The 18,491-nt window shown below is 34.8% G+C and overlaps 2 protein-coding genes across 2 annotated transcripts; one reads left to right on the forward strand and one right to left on the reverse strand.

The window, feature by feature from the left end:
- Window positions 1-3,864: 3,864 nt before the first annotated feature.
- LOC113512072 (uncharacterized) lies at window positions 3,865-8,011 on the forward strand. The gene has a single exon (XM_026895844.3). It carries the CDS (start codon window positions 4,214-4,216, stop codon window positions 6,185-6,187), a length of 1,974 nt encoding a protein of 657 aa, XP_026751645.2. The 5' UTR covers window positions 3,865-4,213; the 3' UTR covers window positions 6,188-8,011.
- Window positions 8,012-8,088: 77 nt separating this feature from the next.
- Window positions 8,089-18,280, reverse strand: LOC113512053 (eukaryotic translation initiation factor 2D). The gene is made up of 12 exons (XM_026895818.3): window positions 18,107-18,280; window positions 17,771-18,029; window positions 17,099-17,271; window positions 15,603-15,744; window positions 14,728-14,887; window positions 13,733-13,862; window positions 12,482-12,578; window positions 11,550-11,776; window positions 10,699-10,840; window positions 9,877-10,029; window positions 8,805-8,948; window positions 8,089-8,261 (listed from the first exon to the last, which is right to left on the reverse strand). The coding sequence occupies exons 1-12, from the start codon at window positions 18,160-18,162 to the stop codon at window positions 8,166-8,168; spliced, it is 1,779 nt and encodes a 592-aa protein (XP_026751619.2). The 5' UTR covers window positions 18,163-18,280; the 3' UTR covers window positions 8,089-8,165.
- Between the last annotated feature and the right edge of the window lie 211 nt (window positions 18,281-18,491).

Raw genomic sequence — 18,491 nt, forward strand, 5'->3', positions numbered from 1 at the left:
TGTTGTCGTTTCCTTTGCTCTTTCTACCTTCCATCTGCCAAACTTTATTATCATCAGATTTTTCAAGTTTTCTCTAGTTAAAAAATCTTATATGCATTTCGGCAAAAACTTGTTATAATTAACAGGACATTTTACAAAATAATGTCATTCAAGTTTAGATAAGGCGTTTTGACTTGTAAACGTGTAGCGAAATTGTTATGGATTTCGTTTGTAACAATTTTAACCTTTGTATTATTTGAATTAATAATTTGATATTTTTTACTTAACTGAGTATTAGAATTATATATTTATTATTTATATTATAGGACATTTATAAATAACGTATCGTTCGAGAATAAAAACATTATGCTGGCCCCAAATAATTGGAATAATGGCAGGAAAGTAAAATTAAATTATTCAAACATGTATAAATATTAATAATTCGTACTTTTTATTGCACTAAACATTAGAAATATCATACAAAAATTACAAACAATTAAAACAAGATATTTTTAATACAACAGTCAGAGACGTTATTACCATATTCACTTGTGATTTTAAATATTTCACTTAGGTAAGTAAATAATACAGACAAAATAATTTTATATATTTAAGTTTAATAATTATATTTGTTTCTCATTTAAAATAAATTTATATTAGTATTAGGAAATAAAAATTTTTAAACCTAAGTACCTATCTTACTAATATAATAAAATTGTAACCAGACGATGTCTATACATTGGATATAGAAAAAAAAATTATGAATGGTCTAAATAAAAATAACAGATAAAACTACACAATTCAGTCATTACACAAAAATTATTGCATCAAATTGTTTACAATTTTTAAAGTTGGTGTTTCTTTATCAGTTTCTTATATTATTATCACAAGGAAAATATAAAACCTATAAAACTAATCGTAATGTTTAATTCTTAAATCGCTCGGTAGAGGCGCATCTTCAAATAGTACGCCATAGACTTAGGATAGTTAATATACAGATCGCAAATGACGTTATTATTGTTTGTCAGAAAAAAGGTAATTTAATTTAAAAATTAAGAAATAATTATGGTTAGTTAACTTTTTTTCTTAGAAATAGCTCCTTAGAAGACAGATCAATTATTTAGTTATTATCATATTGATATACCGCTACCATAGACAAAGGATACTACCTGACAACGTATATGAATTTTGCTATTACATTTTGAGCATAGATTAAGGATAGTATCATACACAATTGATAAATTATCAAAAAATATATGTCAAATCTTTAATTTCTAGCGTAGAAAGAGAAACTTAATCTTTAATCTATAACTTTAACATTGTCACCACCTATAGTGATGTATTCGTCTTAGTCGATATTAATAATTGTAATTATTTAAATATTACTATAACAATTAATAATATTATAAATAATTAATTAGTCATATAGTCTACTCTGCTTATATATATGTCTGTCACGCCAGTCTCGTTAGATAAGGCAGAAACAATAGAACGCCAAATGCTGCGATTCAAACACACCTCTTTCGCTATTTTGTTTCTTCAATAATAATATCTACTGAACGCACTAAAACAGAATAGTTTTGAATACATAAAAACAAACTAAATCTAACTTTAAATAATTTTATAATTTCTAATTATTTTACAATGGAGATATTACAGGAATATTTAGAACCCGGACCTAGCCAAATATATAATACAAAAAGTTAATTCCAAGTATATTTTCGTTTAACCCATCTTTTTTGTATATTTCTGCTTTATATTCTATTACAAAATTAATTTCAAATAAAACATTTCATAAAAAATTCTTAATAGATCAATATCACTTTGGTTGTCACTCATTGCAGGAATGATATGAAATCAGTAAATATTTATTTTTGTGTCATATTGAAATTTAGAATAGAATACAGTGAATGAATGAATGACAACTCTTTCTTGTTCCTTTCAAAGAATGAATTTATAGAGTATAAAGATTAACAACATATACACAATATATAGGCAACAATCGGCGGCTTTATCGCGAAATAGAGATCTTTTCCAAGCAACCTTGGAATGGGAAGGAATAATTATAATTGTGTTTGGTTAAGACGTATAAGAAAAATAATAAGGCTTAAAAAGGGAGAAAAAAGGGTTAAAATAAATTTCAACGAATAACTTGTAGGTTTATCAAGTTGTTATTTTTTTTTAATTCTACTGCTGGGTTCTAAAAGTTGGTATCTGTTGAGAAGAATCCTCAAGAAACTCAAATTGCTTTTTTTCAATTGTTTTATGTACAAGATAATTTTATATTTGTATGAATACTGTGACTATAATTGGCATTGCGTTCTATTTATATATATTATTCAATGTAAAATAAACAAACAAAATTTGCATATACAATACAAATATTTATTTATATATTATATAAAATATTTCTTGACAATAAATGTTTTAATAATTTTCTTTGCTATTTTTACATTGCTGATAAATGAATTTGTCAATAATTTAACAAATATGGTTTAGAAATAGACAACAACGTAAAAACATTCTTATAATTATATAACAAAATTAAGATCACTCTATAATGATTAAACAATGACAAATCAAGATTTATGTTATGCAGTATACAATGTCGACTAGTAATACATCTAACTTACAGTAAAAACTATTGGAGTTATTACTGGAACCATCGAAAAATTTCGATAAATTGATTTTAAATGACTAAAAAACCCTGTTTCTAATTTTAGAATACCTCTCTTCTTCCCTTGCCTTACTCTACCTCTTCTTTTATTCTTTTCTCCATTTTACTACCTTAATTCATATTTTTTAACTCTACTTATGTACCTCTATATAGTTTACAATACTAAAGATGTTAAAAAATTATCCAAATTACTTTGAATCTATTTCACTTTTTTCAAAATTTTATGATAAGAAAAATATTTTCTCTAAATTGTGAAATAATATACAATCTGGTAATGCTGCTGCATGTTAAAAATTTCTTTTGCCCATTTTCATAGACAAAGATAACGTCTAATAGTGATGTACTTATATCGATATTCCTAAGATCAGCAGACTGTTGAATTATGTATATATGTAACGGGAAATTAATGAACTCACCGTATTATTGACGTTTTCGCTTTGCGAAATAAGACGCTGGAACGCAAAACACCAAACGCTCTCTGAAGAAGATTTCTGGATGAACTCGAAACAAATGTTGGAAACGACAAAAAACAGAAAGTTTATTAATAAGTAATGCCGTTGAATTAATAAAAAAAAAAATTAGTTTTTCAATATTTTATATGTGCTATAATATAATATAAGTATACACTTGTACAGATCTCTTACAGTTTAGAGAAACAGTACCGAGTACCAAAGCTGTATTACAGATATGTGGATAATTTGAGTGTGCAATTCTATCTGAAAGAAAAGTCAAGTGCTGAATTGCACATTCAAATTATTACTTTTACGTCTAACATATTATTTTGGAATTGCCTATTCTAATTATTAATACCTAATTTTTTTATAAATTTATTTATTAACACTTTCATACGTTCATTTTTTTATGATATTTAGAATGGCAAACAAGCTGGACGGCCTACTTAATGGAAAGTGGTAACCGTCGCCTATAACAAGTTTCGTGCATGATGCGTTGCCATTCCTGAGGACTCAGGTATTATTCCTCTGTACCCTGTAAATTCACTGCCATATCTCACCTTTCAAACCGAAACACAGGTATGTAAACACAACTGCTTCACGGTAGAAACACGAATGGGACAGAGATGACCAAGAAAATGACTTTTGTAGAAAGTCTCCTTCTGGTTAATTTTTGATTTGAATTGAGGCTATTGTTAGTGTTATAAGAAATGAGTAGAATTTGACATAATTTTAATATAGTTAATTTAAATAAATTGCCTTATGTATGTGTGTGTGAGATTATATGAATGTGCCATTTGTTTTTCAGGATCGATATCTTAGTTCAACTACAGGAGCATAAAATACATAAATAAAATGTTTTCAAAGTTATGTTGATAATATTTTCTTGCAACTGCTTTAACAACATATTCACTGCCTTTAGTAATAATAAATAAATTTGTTATGCAATTAAAAAAAAATATAAAAGTATCGACAACTAAATTATATGCGCACTTCACTAGACACGTAACATTTTTAACCGTCGTTCCATTTTAAAATCTTTCGAGTGCTTTGTTTCGGTTGCAAAATGTGAAATTTATTAATATTGTCTTAATTAACATCAAGAATGACGGAAAAATTGAAGGATTATCAGGTTTTAGACGTATTATGTGGTGGTACGTTCTATAAAGTGAAGCACAAGGTCACCGGCAACATATTTGCGTGGAAAGCATACAATTGTTCCGCGTACTCGGACGAACAAATACAAAATATTTTTATTGAAGTTAAAATAATAAAAAAAGTGATATCGGAGAGCTTGCTGCGCTACTACAACGCCATACTTCACGGGCCTTCCAAGACGTTATACTTCGTCCTTGAGTACACCTCTTGGCGCAGTGTACAGGAATTGATTCAGCTTTGCGAGTCAACCAACAAACACATCGTCGAGAGCTTTATTTGGCGACTATTGTTCGAGCTCGGCCGTATTTATAAACAAATCGAGAACTTGCAGTTTACTGTGTTGCAAAAATGTATCACGACAGAATCTATCTTTGTGAGCGAAAGTGGAGAACTTCGGGTAAACTGCTTTGGTTTGGATACTGGAGTGAAGGAGGACGTGATGCGGCAGGTCGGAGTCGTGTTGTATTCGCTATGTTACCGCCCTGGCTCTACTGAACACCAAATCAAGGAGTTTCACTATAGTGATGACCTGAGAGACGTTGTCAGCCTCTTGACGGATGATAGGAGTGTGAATTTGCGACCAGATGTTGTCCTGTACCATCCCACAGTATTAGCCAACATAGATACACTATCTGGTCCTATGGTTTTGAATGATATTCTTGAACCTGCCGACTATACACATATTTCTTCAGATTCTAACAAATGTGACTCTCAGAAGGCAGTAGATCTCTGTAGACCTGTGAAGCCACTCCCAAGGAAACATTTGAAGATTATAGACAGTCCTATTTACTCCAATATCATTCCCAGAAAGAAGCATGAACAAGAACTTGAGGCAACAAAATCAGATCGTGGGTCTTTGTCTCCAACACTGAAAGCATTAGCATTGGAGTTGCCTGGCTTTGTCCCACGCAGTAGGAGACCATATTCTAGTGTTCTAGACAAATACAACTGTCCACAACAGGTCTCAGAAGAAACTCTGAGCCAACAATGGATGTCCCGACTGGTAGCACTGAGGCATAGAGAGGAATCACTGAACAAAAGGGAGAGAGAGTTGATTGCTAAAGAAATAGTGAACAGTCCAGCTGCAAAAGTAGTTCCAAATGATGACTCTAGAGTTGCGTGCGAAGGAGAGAGCAATGGTATTACACTGCCACCGCTCATGACTCAGATGTGTGTTGAGAGAAATATGTTTAGTTCGCGGCGTCGCCAGCGGCGGTTGAGTTCGTCGCGCTCCCGGCCGCGCCGCAAGAGCTACGCATACGAGGAACTCGACAGCTCGTTGTCGGCCGACCCTGGTGATGGGAGCTTTATCATTACCGCCACAAGATTCACCAAGGAGAATATGCCGCGGCGCAACATTTTTCCTGAAGTGTCGACAAAGAAAGTTCATTTCACATCTGCCAATCCCTTTACTGAGAGTGATGAGAGTGTTACTTTGACTTTTTATGACTTGGAGAATATGAACAGTGAAGGTTATCAAGTACCACGGCAGCAAGAGGGGTGCAAAGATATTACAAAGTTTAAGTACTTGGATCCAGAGAAGTTGATGACTGAAAAGAGAGCTGCTGTGAACTGGACACATTCATCACCCTCTAAACAGGCTAAAATGACAAAGAACATCTTCAGTGACATGACCAATATGAGTCAGAGTAGTATTAGGAAGACTCCATCTAAATCGAGTCTCGTATCTAAGAGTTCAAACACATCAAGGTGTTCAGTGCTGTCATCGAAGAGCCAATGGAGCATGGACTCGAGTTGTGGCAAGGTGAGTGATTGTATTGCTGATAGGACCCGCTCCAACACGCGTCAGTCTCTCACTCAGACACCTACCGTACCTCTAGATGTAAAAAAATCTAAAAGTAGGAAGTCTCTGTTGCCTTTTAAAACTCCATTTAAATTTAAAACTTCTACAAAGGTGTAAGTAATACTCGCTTCTCTATTATTGTGGATAATTAATTTTAACTACAGGCATGAAATAGTTATAATACTCAAATAGAGGCATCTTAAAGAGTTTGTAGTTATTAATTGGTATTGTAGAGTAGTGCTAATTAATAATTTGAAACCTTTATTAATAAGTGATCAAATTGTCTCCTTCCTTTAATTTTTTTTTTATTTAAGAATATTTTAAGAATTTTCATATGTCTTTGGAGTCATCCTTATAAGATTATTATCAAAAAAGATGTAAAGACTCCATTTTGATCTTTATAGAGTATTCAACTATATAGAGATGCTATTATTTTATACATTGTCAATTAATTTGGTTGTGGTTTTCCATTAATTAGAAAAGCATAGTTTAGTTTCTATAAGTGCTTAATGTTTCATTTTTTTTTTTATTGTAATTAGTGATTTGATCTGGAACCAGATTCATATTTGTAGTGATCTTGTGTGATTTGTATATACATGATACGGACATCTACCCACCCTAACCTTAGCATAGAGAAATTATATATTCTTTGAAAATATGACATTCCTGTGTGCTGTTGTAAAGGCAGTTAATTTTGAATAAAGAATGAAGTGTTGCACGTTATGAATTGATATAACAGAATGCCCCCTGCTCCGCCTCATAAAATAAAACATAAAAATATTTTCTTCAATTTAAAGATTACACTATTTACTCCTACATGAATAAATTATATGATATTTGAATTATCGTCATCTGAATAAATTTAGTATCAAATATAAAACAGCCAGATGATACCAATTGCTTGGTTTTCATCTCCGTCCCTATGCTAGTACCCTGGTTATTATTACTTCCCAAATTGAGTATCGACTGAACATGCAGTGTGCAATACCTTCGTAGTTATGGGCAGGAGGCAACACTGTCCATACTACTGCATACATCTTACCTTGTTGCCTTTTACAGTGTGCTGCATATAAGAAAACATGCTATACAACTACACTTGAACTACTTGTACAACAGCATACTTGTATAGATTTATTATAATATATTATGTGTAGTAAACAAATTATGTTTGTATATATTTCTATCATTGAATTTTATTGAATTGTATTTGCTTGTAACTAGAAAGAGAATAATTTTTATTTTATAATTAAGTGGAGTTTGCAACAACTAAACAGTGTTTAATTCATGTAAATTTTATTTTTAATCTTATGTAATTTTTTTTTTATCACATTGAGTATGGTTGCTGTGTGGTATCACTGTCTACTTCACCATTTGCGATATTAACTTAGGTTATTATAAATATATGAGTTTAGTTATAGATCAGAAACAGTATAATATTAAGTATTGTGATCATTTTTAGTCATTTTGTCTTCCATTTTGTATTTTAAAATTATGACAAAAATAGACACATTATTTTAACTACATGTATGGGTATCATAAAGGTCGATGCAGACTCACAGAGCTCTGGCAAGGAGCAGTGTCGGACGCAAGGACTATTGTGGACTCGCCATTCGGTACGTTGCTGTCATTAGATGACAATTTCAACCATACGGTCAAGTAATAAAAGTTATATTTAGATGGTAACGAATTAATGTTATCACTGCGACTCCGTCAGTTTGCGTCGATCCTAAATGCAACAACAAGCGTAATTTTTTTTGTCCTATAACAACAATATCATCGGCAGTGAACTAATTATTTTTAATTAAATGTTTTATAATTATGTCTTTTGAATTTAAATGAATTACCTTTATGAAATTATTATTGTCAATAATAGGCTAGAATATAGAATATAGATACAGAGAATCTCCAATTGTTGCCATGTATTTTTTTATTTATAAAATATATTATAGCTTTTATAACACATCAGCTATTGATATTGGTAATAATTTAGGGTACTTATGTAGCAATTAAATATAAAGGGCCTTAGTATGTGTTTTATTATACCACTTAGTGTAATATCACATTTTTTTTAATTAATTTCATAAGTATTGTATATTTATCCTTTTTTCTTCTTCAGGGCCTTGTCGGCGCCCTCCACAAATTTCTTAGGTAACCCATACTTCTCGATTAACAATTTCGCCACATAATGAGTCTGTAAGAAAATTGCAAAAACATTTTATAAATATATAAAAGAAGTACATATATAAATTATTTAAAACAATATACTAAACCTTAATAATGGAGTAGAGTCAAAAGATATACAATTGAGTGTTAGCTAACACAAAATATTTTAATATTTGTTTCACATGACAATAAGTCTTCAGCCAGACTCAAAAAACTGTATGGTGGGTAGTTTTTGTAAAAACGATAAATCTCATTCAGCAGGTAGGCTGTTATAACAGCCTCGATGGCATCTTAAATTATTTCCAAAGAAATTAAATTAATTAAAATTATAGTATATTCTGTGCTGTCCATGGTGCTATTATGTCTATGGGTATTTTATTTTTTAACCCGCCATCGAGTATCTCTGCACATCCAAAAGGTTGATTGGTAGAGAATGCCTATAGCATTAAGTACGCTTTTTGTACCACATTTTATTGGTCAATAAACATTGAATAAAATAGGTGACTTTTCACTTGAAACTGAAAATAGTTTTGGTAAGAGACATGAGATGTGGAAGGTTTGTTTTGCTTACCTGATCTCCTTGCAGCATTAGCTGATCATATTTGGCGCCAGGCGACCGGGTCACCCCGCAGGAGGCCGCCACCCCATGTTGGCACTCTTGGCTCAGGACTTGCAAGTTGAATCCGAAAGACTCGAGGTTCGATACCAGGGTTACCTGAACGAAATGCGATCATTATTAAACTGTTAGAATCGAATTAAAAATCTTCTTTATTCGAATAAAATTGTTTACAAGCTCTCTTCTTTACGATTCTGCTGCTGGGTTCGAAAACGAAATACTTGTTATGTAAAATAGACAAAAACCTGTGAGAAATTTAGCAGTGACTCTCTATACGTCTACGACTTGTCAGGTAGTGGTAATTTTTTTGCGATATAAACTGCATTTGGATTGTCCCATGTACTGCTGTGTAAAATATGCAGTTTTTAAGTTAGGTAGATAACACCTACTCGATTACAAATCTGAAAACCATTTAGCTAATTTCTCGTGATGACGTTATGAATTCGAGAGAGTTTTAAAAGTCTTGTAGCTAATTTTGGCGAGAAACAAGTCAATGTACAGACTTGATTCGTAATCAGGATTTTATTCAAGTATAAAACTCAATAAAAAAGTATCTTATTATTGTAAATCTGTAGTGTATATTTATTATCTAATGATTTTTTTTTTTTATACAACTTAGAATGGCAAACAAGCTGACGGCCCACCTGATGGAAAGTGGTAACCGTCGCCTATAGACATGAGCAGTACCATGCACATAACAGAGTATACAGTTGCCATTCCTGAGGACTCAGGTGTTATTCCTCTGTACACAGTAAATTCACGCCATATCCCACCCTTCAAACCGAAACACAGCCATGCAAACACAACTGCTTCACGGTTGAAACACGAATGGGACAAAGGTACCCAAGCGATCGACTTTTGTACAAAGTCTCCTTCTGGTAATGGTATGGTCTAATGTATACACAGGACCACATTGTCTGGAAGATATACCTTGTACTGATAAAGCGGCTGTTGTACTTATTCAATACATTGACTGTTCTCTTTTTTTTAATACCATAATATTTTTAAATAAAAACACACCACATACCTTTTTGTTACCGCTCCTGGTTGCAACCTGCATTTTAATAGGTTCCAGTTTGGACTTGATGAGCTTGACGCTGCCGTCCGCGAACCGCATCTCTGTACTCGAAGTCATCTTGTTCTGTACACCTGACATCAACTCCTCCCATTTTATGAATTCCTGGTAATTGTTATATTCAATTATATATAATTAGTAAGTACAAGAAGTATATATAAACATGTAATAGCTGCCGGTTTAACTTGGTGTAACTAGATCGAAAAAGTTCGACTAGTTTTGGGATCAATTCGAGACCCTTAATCATGAGATATTATATATATTATAGTATTATAAATTTGAAAATGTATTTGTGTGTTGCCTGTTAGCATCTTAATGAAATAACTAATTACTATAAAATTTGGTATATACATCCGGTTTAGTGAACAACATGTCCCGACCACGTGGATGAAGTCGCAATCAATTAGTATTGAATAAAATAAAAAAAAAAAAAATTTACAAGTTTGATAAACTACATTAGATAAAAAAAAATGGATTTTAGTCGAGTATTACCATAATATAATAACGGAGTATCCATTAAATACGTTAGCTCTTCTACCACTGAAATTTATCGCACTTTTATTTTAATCGGTTAAAATGGAATGTTTAGTCCTGTTTGCGCTTATAGTATACGCTGGTGGGGCACCAGTGAGGATGAAAGCAGGTCAGTTGGTCTATCGTGACTAATTTAACTAAACACGATGGTTTCCAGGAAGAACTGCGTGGAGGTCGACTTGATAAGATGCTGAGGTGATGGTGCTACTGGACCTCTTTATTACCAATTGATCGCGTTACCTGCTCAGGTCTGCCGACGATGTTGGCGAGCCGGGCGTCGAGCGTGACGGCGGCCCTGTGCTGCGGCGCGGCGAGCGCCCGCGACTTCACGTACTCCGTGAGCGTGGCGCGTACTTCGAACGACGTTAGCGGGGTGCCTTTCCTGAGGAATAAAGCGAGTAGTTATTTGTATGTTTTTACTATTGAGAGAAATGTTTGGAATTTATTTATTGACTAGTGACCCGCCCCGGCTTCGTAGGGTTTTTATGGTTTCCTTTTTTAATGAAACACAGTCAGTACTGTACTTGGTGATAATTAATATGGCTGTCTATATGTGAAAGAACCACCAACAAATGCATTCTCAAAGCGAGTCGACGTTAGGCAGGTGGACGGTCGTAAAACTATAAGCTAAATCTTTTTGTAATATGGATATAAAATATATTACGCCGATCTTAAATAATAATTGAGGGGGGAAAGGGATTGTTAGTAATGGAGACTGAGAATCCTATTGCTAGCAATATACCTAACCAGGTCGACCTCCTCGCGGTTCCCCCTGGAAAATATCATGGTTAATTCCTGATGAATTCATCATGACTAACTGGCCTGTTTTCATTCTCATCTATCACCCTTCACTGGTACTCCGCCAGCGTATCCCGTTAGCGCAGGCGGGGTTACCATACCATTCTCACCCATCAAAAAAAAAATTGAGATAAGGGTAGGGAGATGATGACAATAGCAGTTTAAGACTAAGTATTATGTATTGATCGGAAGTACTTAGAGTAAGGAAATACCAAATGGTATGAATATAATTCGCTTGAGTGTGACTCCGTGTAGATATAGAAAAATTAATAGTAATGTATGAGTGAGCTGACTTGTGCTCCGGGAACAGGTCGACGACAGCGGCCGTGACGCAGTGCACCTCGCGCACGAGCGGCGGCGCGGCCGGCCCGGCCCGCTGCCCGCCCCGCTCGACGCTCCGCTCGCCGCCCCGCTCGACGCGCCGCTCGACAGTGTGCGCGGCCACGAGCGGGTGCGCTGCGTTGATGCTCACCACCGCGTCCACCCCCTTCTCTATCTCGCGCACTTCGAGGAGTCCTTGCTGAAATACAACAAGTGGATTCTGTTAAAAAACTGATTTCATTCACGGCATATTTTTTTTTATTGATTTTTAATCATTGATTCATGAAATTTATATTTTAATTTTATTAATGTATAATAGTACATTACTGCAGCGGCCAGCAACTGAGGCATTGATGGACGAACGTGCAAATGTGGGCTGAGGCGTAGCCGAGGCATACATACATGAGTCCATCAATGCCTAGTTGTGGCTAAGGCTTGTATAGTACTTTTCTCAAACAAGGCGTGGAAATAAAAAACACAATTTTACTTTTTAAGTTCAACGACGAATAATGAACAATAATTTTTCACGTGCCAAACGTTACTTTATTTTTTTTTCAATAAACAGCTTTCTATTTGCAAGTCAGTTCGAAATTTAAATAAAACCTTTTATTAGTTACCCCCTTGGGGAGCCATGTTTCGAAATAAAAGGTCATTCCATTCTTAAATTACAGGACAGATATGAGTTTACATAGTAACTTATCTGGCCGCAAAACACGACAGATATGGATTTTCATACAACATTTGCCGGCCGCTGCCCGCATGTATCTGGCCAGTACGGTAATTTTGATTTATCTCGAAGTAGATTGTTAAAATAATGCTCACATTTCCAAGCATGTTTGAGAAAAATATAATGTATATAATAAATAAAATGGTTAAGGTTTTATAAATGTGGTTTATATAGTACCTGTTGCATGTTCTCTAAGAATTTCCCCATTTTCTTGTAGCTCGACTTTTTAACGTCCAACGTTCGGTCGGCAGGACACAGAGGCATCAGGTGGTTTCTGGAATTGTTTATGTTGAAATTATAAATAACATGCTCACGACTGTAACCCCTGATGTGATGGACAGAGACGATTAATGAATTGTTGACATTGTGTTTAAAGTGATATTCGACATCTCCACATTTGGTTAAGCATAACTTGGGTTCATCTTAAAGGCGTCTCTCGGAATAATTTGGTTTGTTAAACTACATTATCCATAATCAGAAAGTCAGTGAATTTATAAATAGACATTTTTCGACATTTATATAAGAAAAGATAAATAGGGTGTAATGTTCTAAGTAATACATGTTTCGGATTTTTGGCGAAATGATGGGTAGATATTAATATGTTAACATTTTTTTTTGATGGAAAATACCGATAGTTTCTTGTGATGATAAGAAATGATAATATTTAAATGTAAAATAAAATCAAACTTTGATACCAAAATGTTATAAGTGACACTTAGTTCTGTTTTACATCATGAGGTAAGTATGATCGTGACAGAATTGGACTGGCAAGAGTAGGGAGTAGCTCGATAATATAGGCACAATCAGGTTTTGTTATAATCAATTAACAAAATAAAAAATGGAAATTTCTTATCTTTTTCTGTATTCTGCTATCTTCGTCAATCGTGAACCGATTTGATCTTATTTAATGAAAGGCATGTTCATGTGGAAAGTTATTTATACCACTAACGTTTCTGGTTCATAGTTTTAAGTTTGAAATTGAAGCTTACTTGATATACACTATGTTGTACCCTAACATATATAACAAGGGGGAAAGGGATTGTTAGTAACGAAGACTGAGAATCCCATTGCTAGCAATATATCCAACCAGGTCGACCATCATATCATGGTTAATTCCTGATGAATTCATCATGATGGGCTAACTGGCCTGTTTTCATTCTCATCTATCACCCTTCACTGGTACTCCGCCAGCGTATCCCGTTAGCGCAGGCGGGGTTACCATTCCATTTTCACCCATCAAAAATAAAAAAAAAACATATATAACATACAACATATAGTATAACAAATATTATATCTAAATAATTTTAAACAGCTTGACATGACAGGATTTGAACCCATATCTTGTCCTCCAGGCCTAGAGTTCCCAGTTATCTATCAGCGAGTACAGGATATGTTTTGGTATTCTATAACAATATGAATGGACCTTACTTGTACAGCAAGTTAGTTTTGAGCGGCAGCTCTATCCGCTTGCTCTCTAGTTTGATGAAGGAGAGCAGGCACCACTGCAGCAGCCCGTCCATGTCAGTTGGTATACTGGACTCCTCCGACAGTGAACATTCTGTAGATTATCATCATTAATTGATCAGTATATGTTTACAAAATGGGGTTGGATAGGACATATGCTACGTTGCAAAATTGACAAATGTAGTAAACAGGTAACTTTATGGTATCCAAGACAAGACACTAGAAGAAAGGGGCGCCCGAAAACAAGTTGGATAGACGACATCCATCAAATCTTAGGGCCCTCCTGGAGTAGAGTGGCGGAGGATAGGGTACAGTGGAGAGTTGGAGATCTATGCCAGGAGGCATACTGAATTGAGAGATATAATAAACAGAAAGGGAAAACATGTCTTACTAGGGTTATAGAGAATTCGGAGTGAAACGGCTTATATATATGTTTACATGGATACCTCGAGAAACGGAAAAGAGGTCGATCAAACAGACGCTGGACAGAGGCACTAGTGTTAGCAAATATACCAATGTAGATGAGGATAGCGTAAATGGGGATATGTGGGAGGAAAGGAGGGAAGACTACGCTAAAAAGCCGACCACTACGATTTACACCTCCACAATATTTTATATATCTTTCTACTTGGGGTGAAAGGGATTGTTAGTAATGGAGATTGAGAATCCAATCCATCCAATCCAATATACCCAACCAGGTCGACCTCCTCGCGGTACTCCCTGGAAACTATCATGGTTAATTCGTGATGAATTCATCATGATGGGCTAACTGACCTGTTTTCATTCTCATCTATCACCCTTCACTGGTGCTCCGCCAGCGTATCACGTTAGCGCAGGTGGAGTTAACATACCATTTTCACCCATCAAAAAAAATATCTTTCTACTTATATACCAATGCAAAGTCGGGGCAGGGTGGATCACTAGTCAAGTAATAGAATTATAGTAAAGTGGATTTATACCATCTGCAATACTATCTTCATTTTCAACATTCTCTATAGTTTCAGTTTGTGGCACGTCTGGAATCAATTTGGGTTCATTTGGCACCGGCACTGGATCTGGTTGTTGGGTTTGTTTTCCTAAACTTGGCCATTCTTCTTTCACACTTGGTTGTATACTTAACTGGAAAACCAAACAAAATATTTTATTTTAAAAAAATTTGTGACTACACATTATATTTTAAAATTACAGTTGAACTTTTTACTTCCGAGTGCCTGGGCGATGCTTCTCCGCGTTTCATACATGCTTAATATTGAAGATGTCGCGTTGAGAGACGACACTGTGGGAACTGTATGTACACTATGGATTACCAAGACAGTCACAACAACGCAGGCGAAGACTACAGAGTCTAGCTGTTCATACGCGAAGATCTCCGAACGCTATCTTTCTTATCTGTGACGATGCCGCGAACGCTTACACTTCACGCCTGACAGCCGCTCAAGACTAAGATCCCGGATGGTCCCTAAACTAGTCGAGCTCTCTCGAAAACGTTAATTTAACTTACATGTAATTACTGTTTATTACTGAGTACAGTGACTCACGACCTGCATGTCTTATGTAAGTGTTCATATGCTACTATTATGAGAGTTAAGGTATCGCCCTCTGTAGTCAGGAGTTTCTTGGCTACCATTGTCATATGTGAAACCCCTGATGTGGTTCAGCAGATAACAGTCGTCCAGAGCACAAAAAAAAGTGACAATCATTGTTAAATGATCCAATCATTTAAATCCAAAAATGTGTGTAAACATGAATTTTATAACCTATGGCTGTTAGGTGTATATATGCTTGAGTGTCAAATTTATTATATTAACAATTAATTTGAATATAGAAAACTAACCTGACTAATATCCATTGTGATGCTCTCAGGGTTAGTACCGCCGTATGATGGTGGGCCCAGTTTTGGCCTTTCGATTTTTTCAAATTTTGTTTCTTTGCATAACAGATCACCATATACGTGGATAGTTTCCAAACATGTCCCACTGAAAATATAAAAAGTATTAATAGCAACAATTAAAAAAAATTCTATAAACTCTATGAGTTCTGATGTTTTATAAATTATCTTTTTTTTTTTTTTAATGGATAAAAATGGCATGGTAACTCCGCCCGCGCTATCGGTATACACTGGCGGGGTACCAGTGAGAGGTGATAGGTGAGGATGAAAAGGCAGGTCAGTTAGCCCATCGTGACGAATTCAACGATAAATTAGTCACGATAGTTACCAGGGGGAACCGCGTGGAGGTCGACCTGACAGGGTATATTGATAGCAATGGGGACTAACCTCTCCATTATTAACAATCCCTTCCCCCCTTTATAAATTATCAGAAAACTAGCATTAATGTTAATTATCATCATCATCAACAAAGCAACTCATTAATATCCAATGTTGAGCATGAGATCTCTTGATCTTGCTTTGAGGATCATTAGTCTGGTTTTACTGTCTGATCATGTAGGTCCCACTATAGAATAGGCCATCCCTTCCTTTCCCGTAGGTGTCATAAGAGGCTACTAAAGGAGGTTGTGGTGGAGGAATAGGCAGCAGCATCCCTCTTAAAACCTCACCAAGAGCCAAACTGTGGTTGCCAACCCGCCTGCTTAGTGTGGCAACTACACCTCTTAAAATGTGGCAAAACCTCCCAAAAGGGGGAGGTTATGTTCAGCAGTGAATAATTAATGGCTGATACAACTTGATAACCTGTCAACATGCTTAAAGCGTTTTATTTTAAGTTTTACATATTTTTCAAGTACTAGTGTATTTATACTTATAACTTGTGACTTTACCTAGTCACCATTAAACATCCTAGTAATGGAAATGAGTAGTGTGAGTAATGTCTCACATGTTGCATTTCTTGTTATGTTGTTTTATATTTTCAGTCCTTAATTTGGCAATGTTGTCATTTTAAATTTTGCCACTCCTCATTATTGCAGTCCTTTCAGACTTGTTTCTTCAATCGATCAAGTTCTAAATTAATATATCCAAAGACTCACCAGAGGGAGACTTTGTACAAAAGTCGATTGCTTGGGTACCTCTGTCCCATTCGTGTTTCAACCGTGAAGCAGTTGTGTTTGCATGGCTGTGTTTCGGTTTGAAGGGTGGGATATGGCGTGAATTTACTGGGTACAGAGGAATAACATCTGAGTCCTCAGGAATGGCAACGCATGGGGGGTATCATGGGTGATACAGTATACTCTGTTATGTCCATGGTACTGCTCATGTCTATAGGCGATGGTTACCACTTTCCATCAGGTGGGCCATCAGCTTGTTTGCCATTCTAAGTAGTATAAAAAAAAAAAAGACTACATAATAAATATGCAATATACATATTATCTACTCACGCTGCCCTCAACAACATGTCCCCACTGGAGAGCAGACAGCGGCCCACTATTGCTGCAGCCGAATTGTCAGATGTGCAAGCTGCCAATAATGTGTTGCGTGAGAACATCGGGAAGCCCACACCGCGGGGGGGCAGTGTCACCCCTGGCAAGTACAGAGGAGCACCACCCAGCACCTGTAATATGCATAATATATACAATAATAAAGTAATAAGGTACAATTTGATTTCTGCCATTAAATATTTAATAATATATTTTTTTGTATTAAAAAGTTTTACATTATAAGTATGTAAATACTTACCAAGTTCATTGTAAATAGTACTATTTTGCCTACTGACTTATTACTTCATTATAGTAAATTAATAAAAGATTTCATTTTTGTTTATAATAGATAAATAAAAATATTTTACTGATCTAAAAAAATCTTGCATTTATTAAAAAGCTACATTAACATTGGGCTGTATTTTTTTCAAAAAGCCCATGGAATGTTGGCATGGGTACTTAGAGATTTTAATAAATGTGAAAATTTGCAAACATGTCTTAATGTTTGTTATTCCATAATTTAAATAGCTCACTAAATTTGGATTTAGTGGATAAATTAACAATTTTGATATAAATATTTACATTTGTTTTAGGCGGGAAAAACAGCTGGTCTAGTTAAGTAATAAAAATCACCTTTGGCAGTACAGGTGTGTGAATAGTGATTGTTGGAATCAGATCTGGAATCTTCCAGAGCGCGCACACAGTTGGCACTAACTGTTCTTCTTTTTCTATGATAATGGGTATCCCATCCACTACATATACTCCTATTGTTTCACCAGAATGCAGCACCAACTTCATACAGCTGCTATTTGATTTCACCGGGACCAGATCTTTAACTTTGTGCTCAGTAACACCCGGGAAATCATTTTGTATACGCTGAGCGAGATGTTTTCTGAAAATTACGAAGAAATCTAAAACAATTCGTCTTTAATCTTGAGTCATTTGAAAGTCATAGAAAAATGGCAATACTTTTCAGAATTCTTTAATGTGTTATTTGATTTTAACTTATAAGGTTTAGCAAACATTGTAGATAACGTGCTCGGATTTCCAGTAATAAATTTTCACTTGAATTATTATAAAAATCTGCTTGCCATGCTTCTAGCGGTGCGATGGTTTTGTTTAATTTTTTTTTTATATTGGACGTACCAAATGATATTTGACAATGTTGACATGAGTGACAATGACATTAACATGACATGACATTGATGCAAAGGTAAAGGAACTAAGCCACTAATCCTTATTATGTTTTAATATATATACTAGCTTTTACCCACGGCTTTGCTGGCATTTATATTAATATTGTTCAACAATTCCGGTTGTTAATATAGGCGGCAATAAAATAGTTACAAAAAAA

Source organism: Galleria mellonella, unplaced genomic scaffold (assembly GCF_026898425.1).
Source record: "Galleria mellonella isolate WM207_F2 unplaced genomic scaffold, CSIRO_AGI_GalMel_v1 utg34, whole genome shotgun sequence".
Classification (NCBI taxonomy): domain Eukaryota; kingdom Metazoa; phylum Arthropoda; class Insecta; order Lepidoptera; family Pyralidae; genus Galleria; species Galleria mellonella.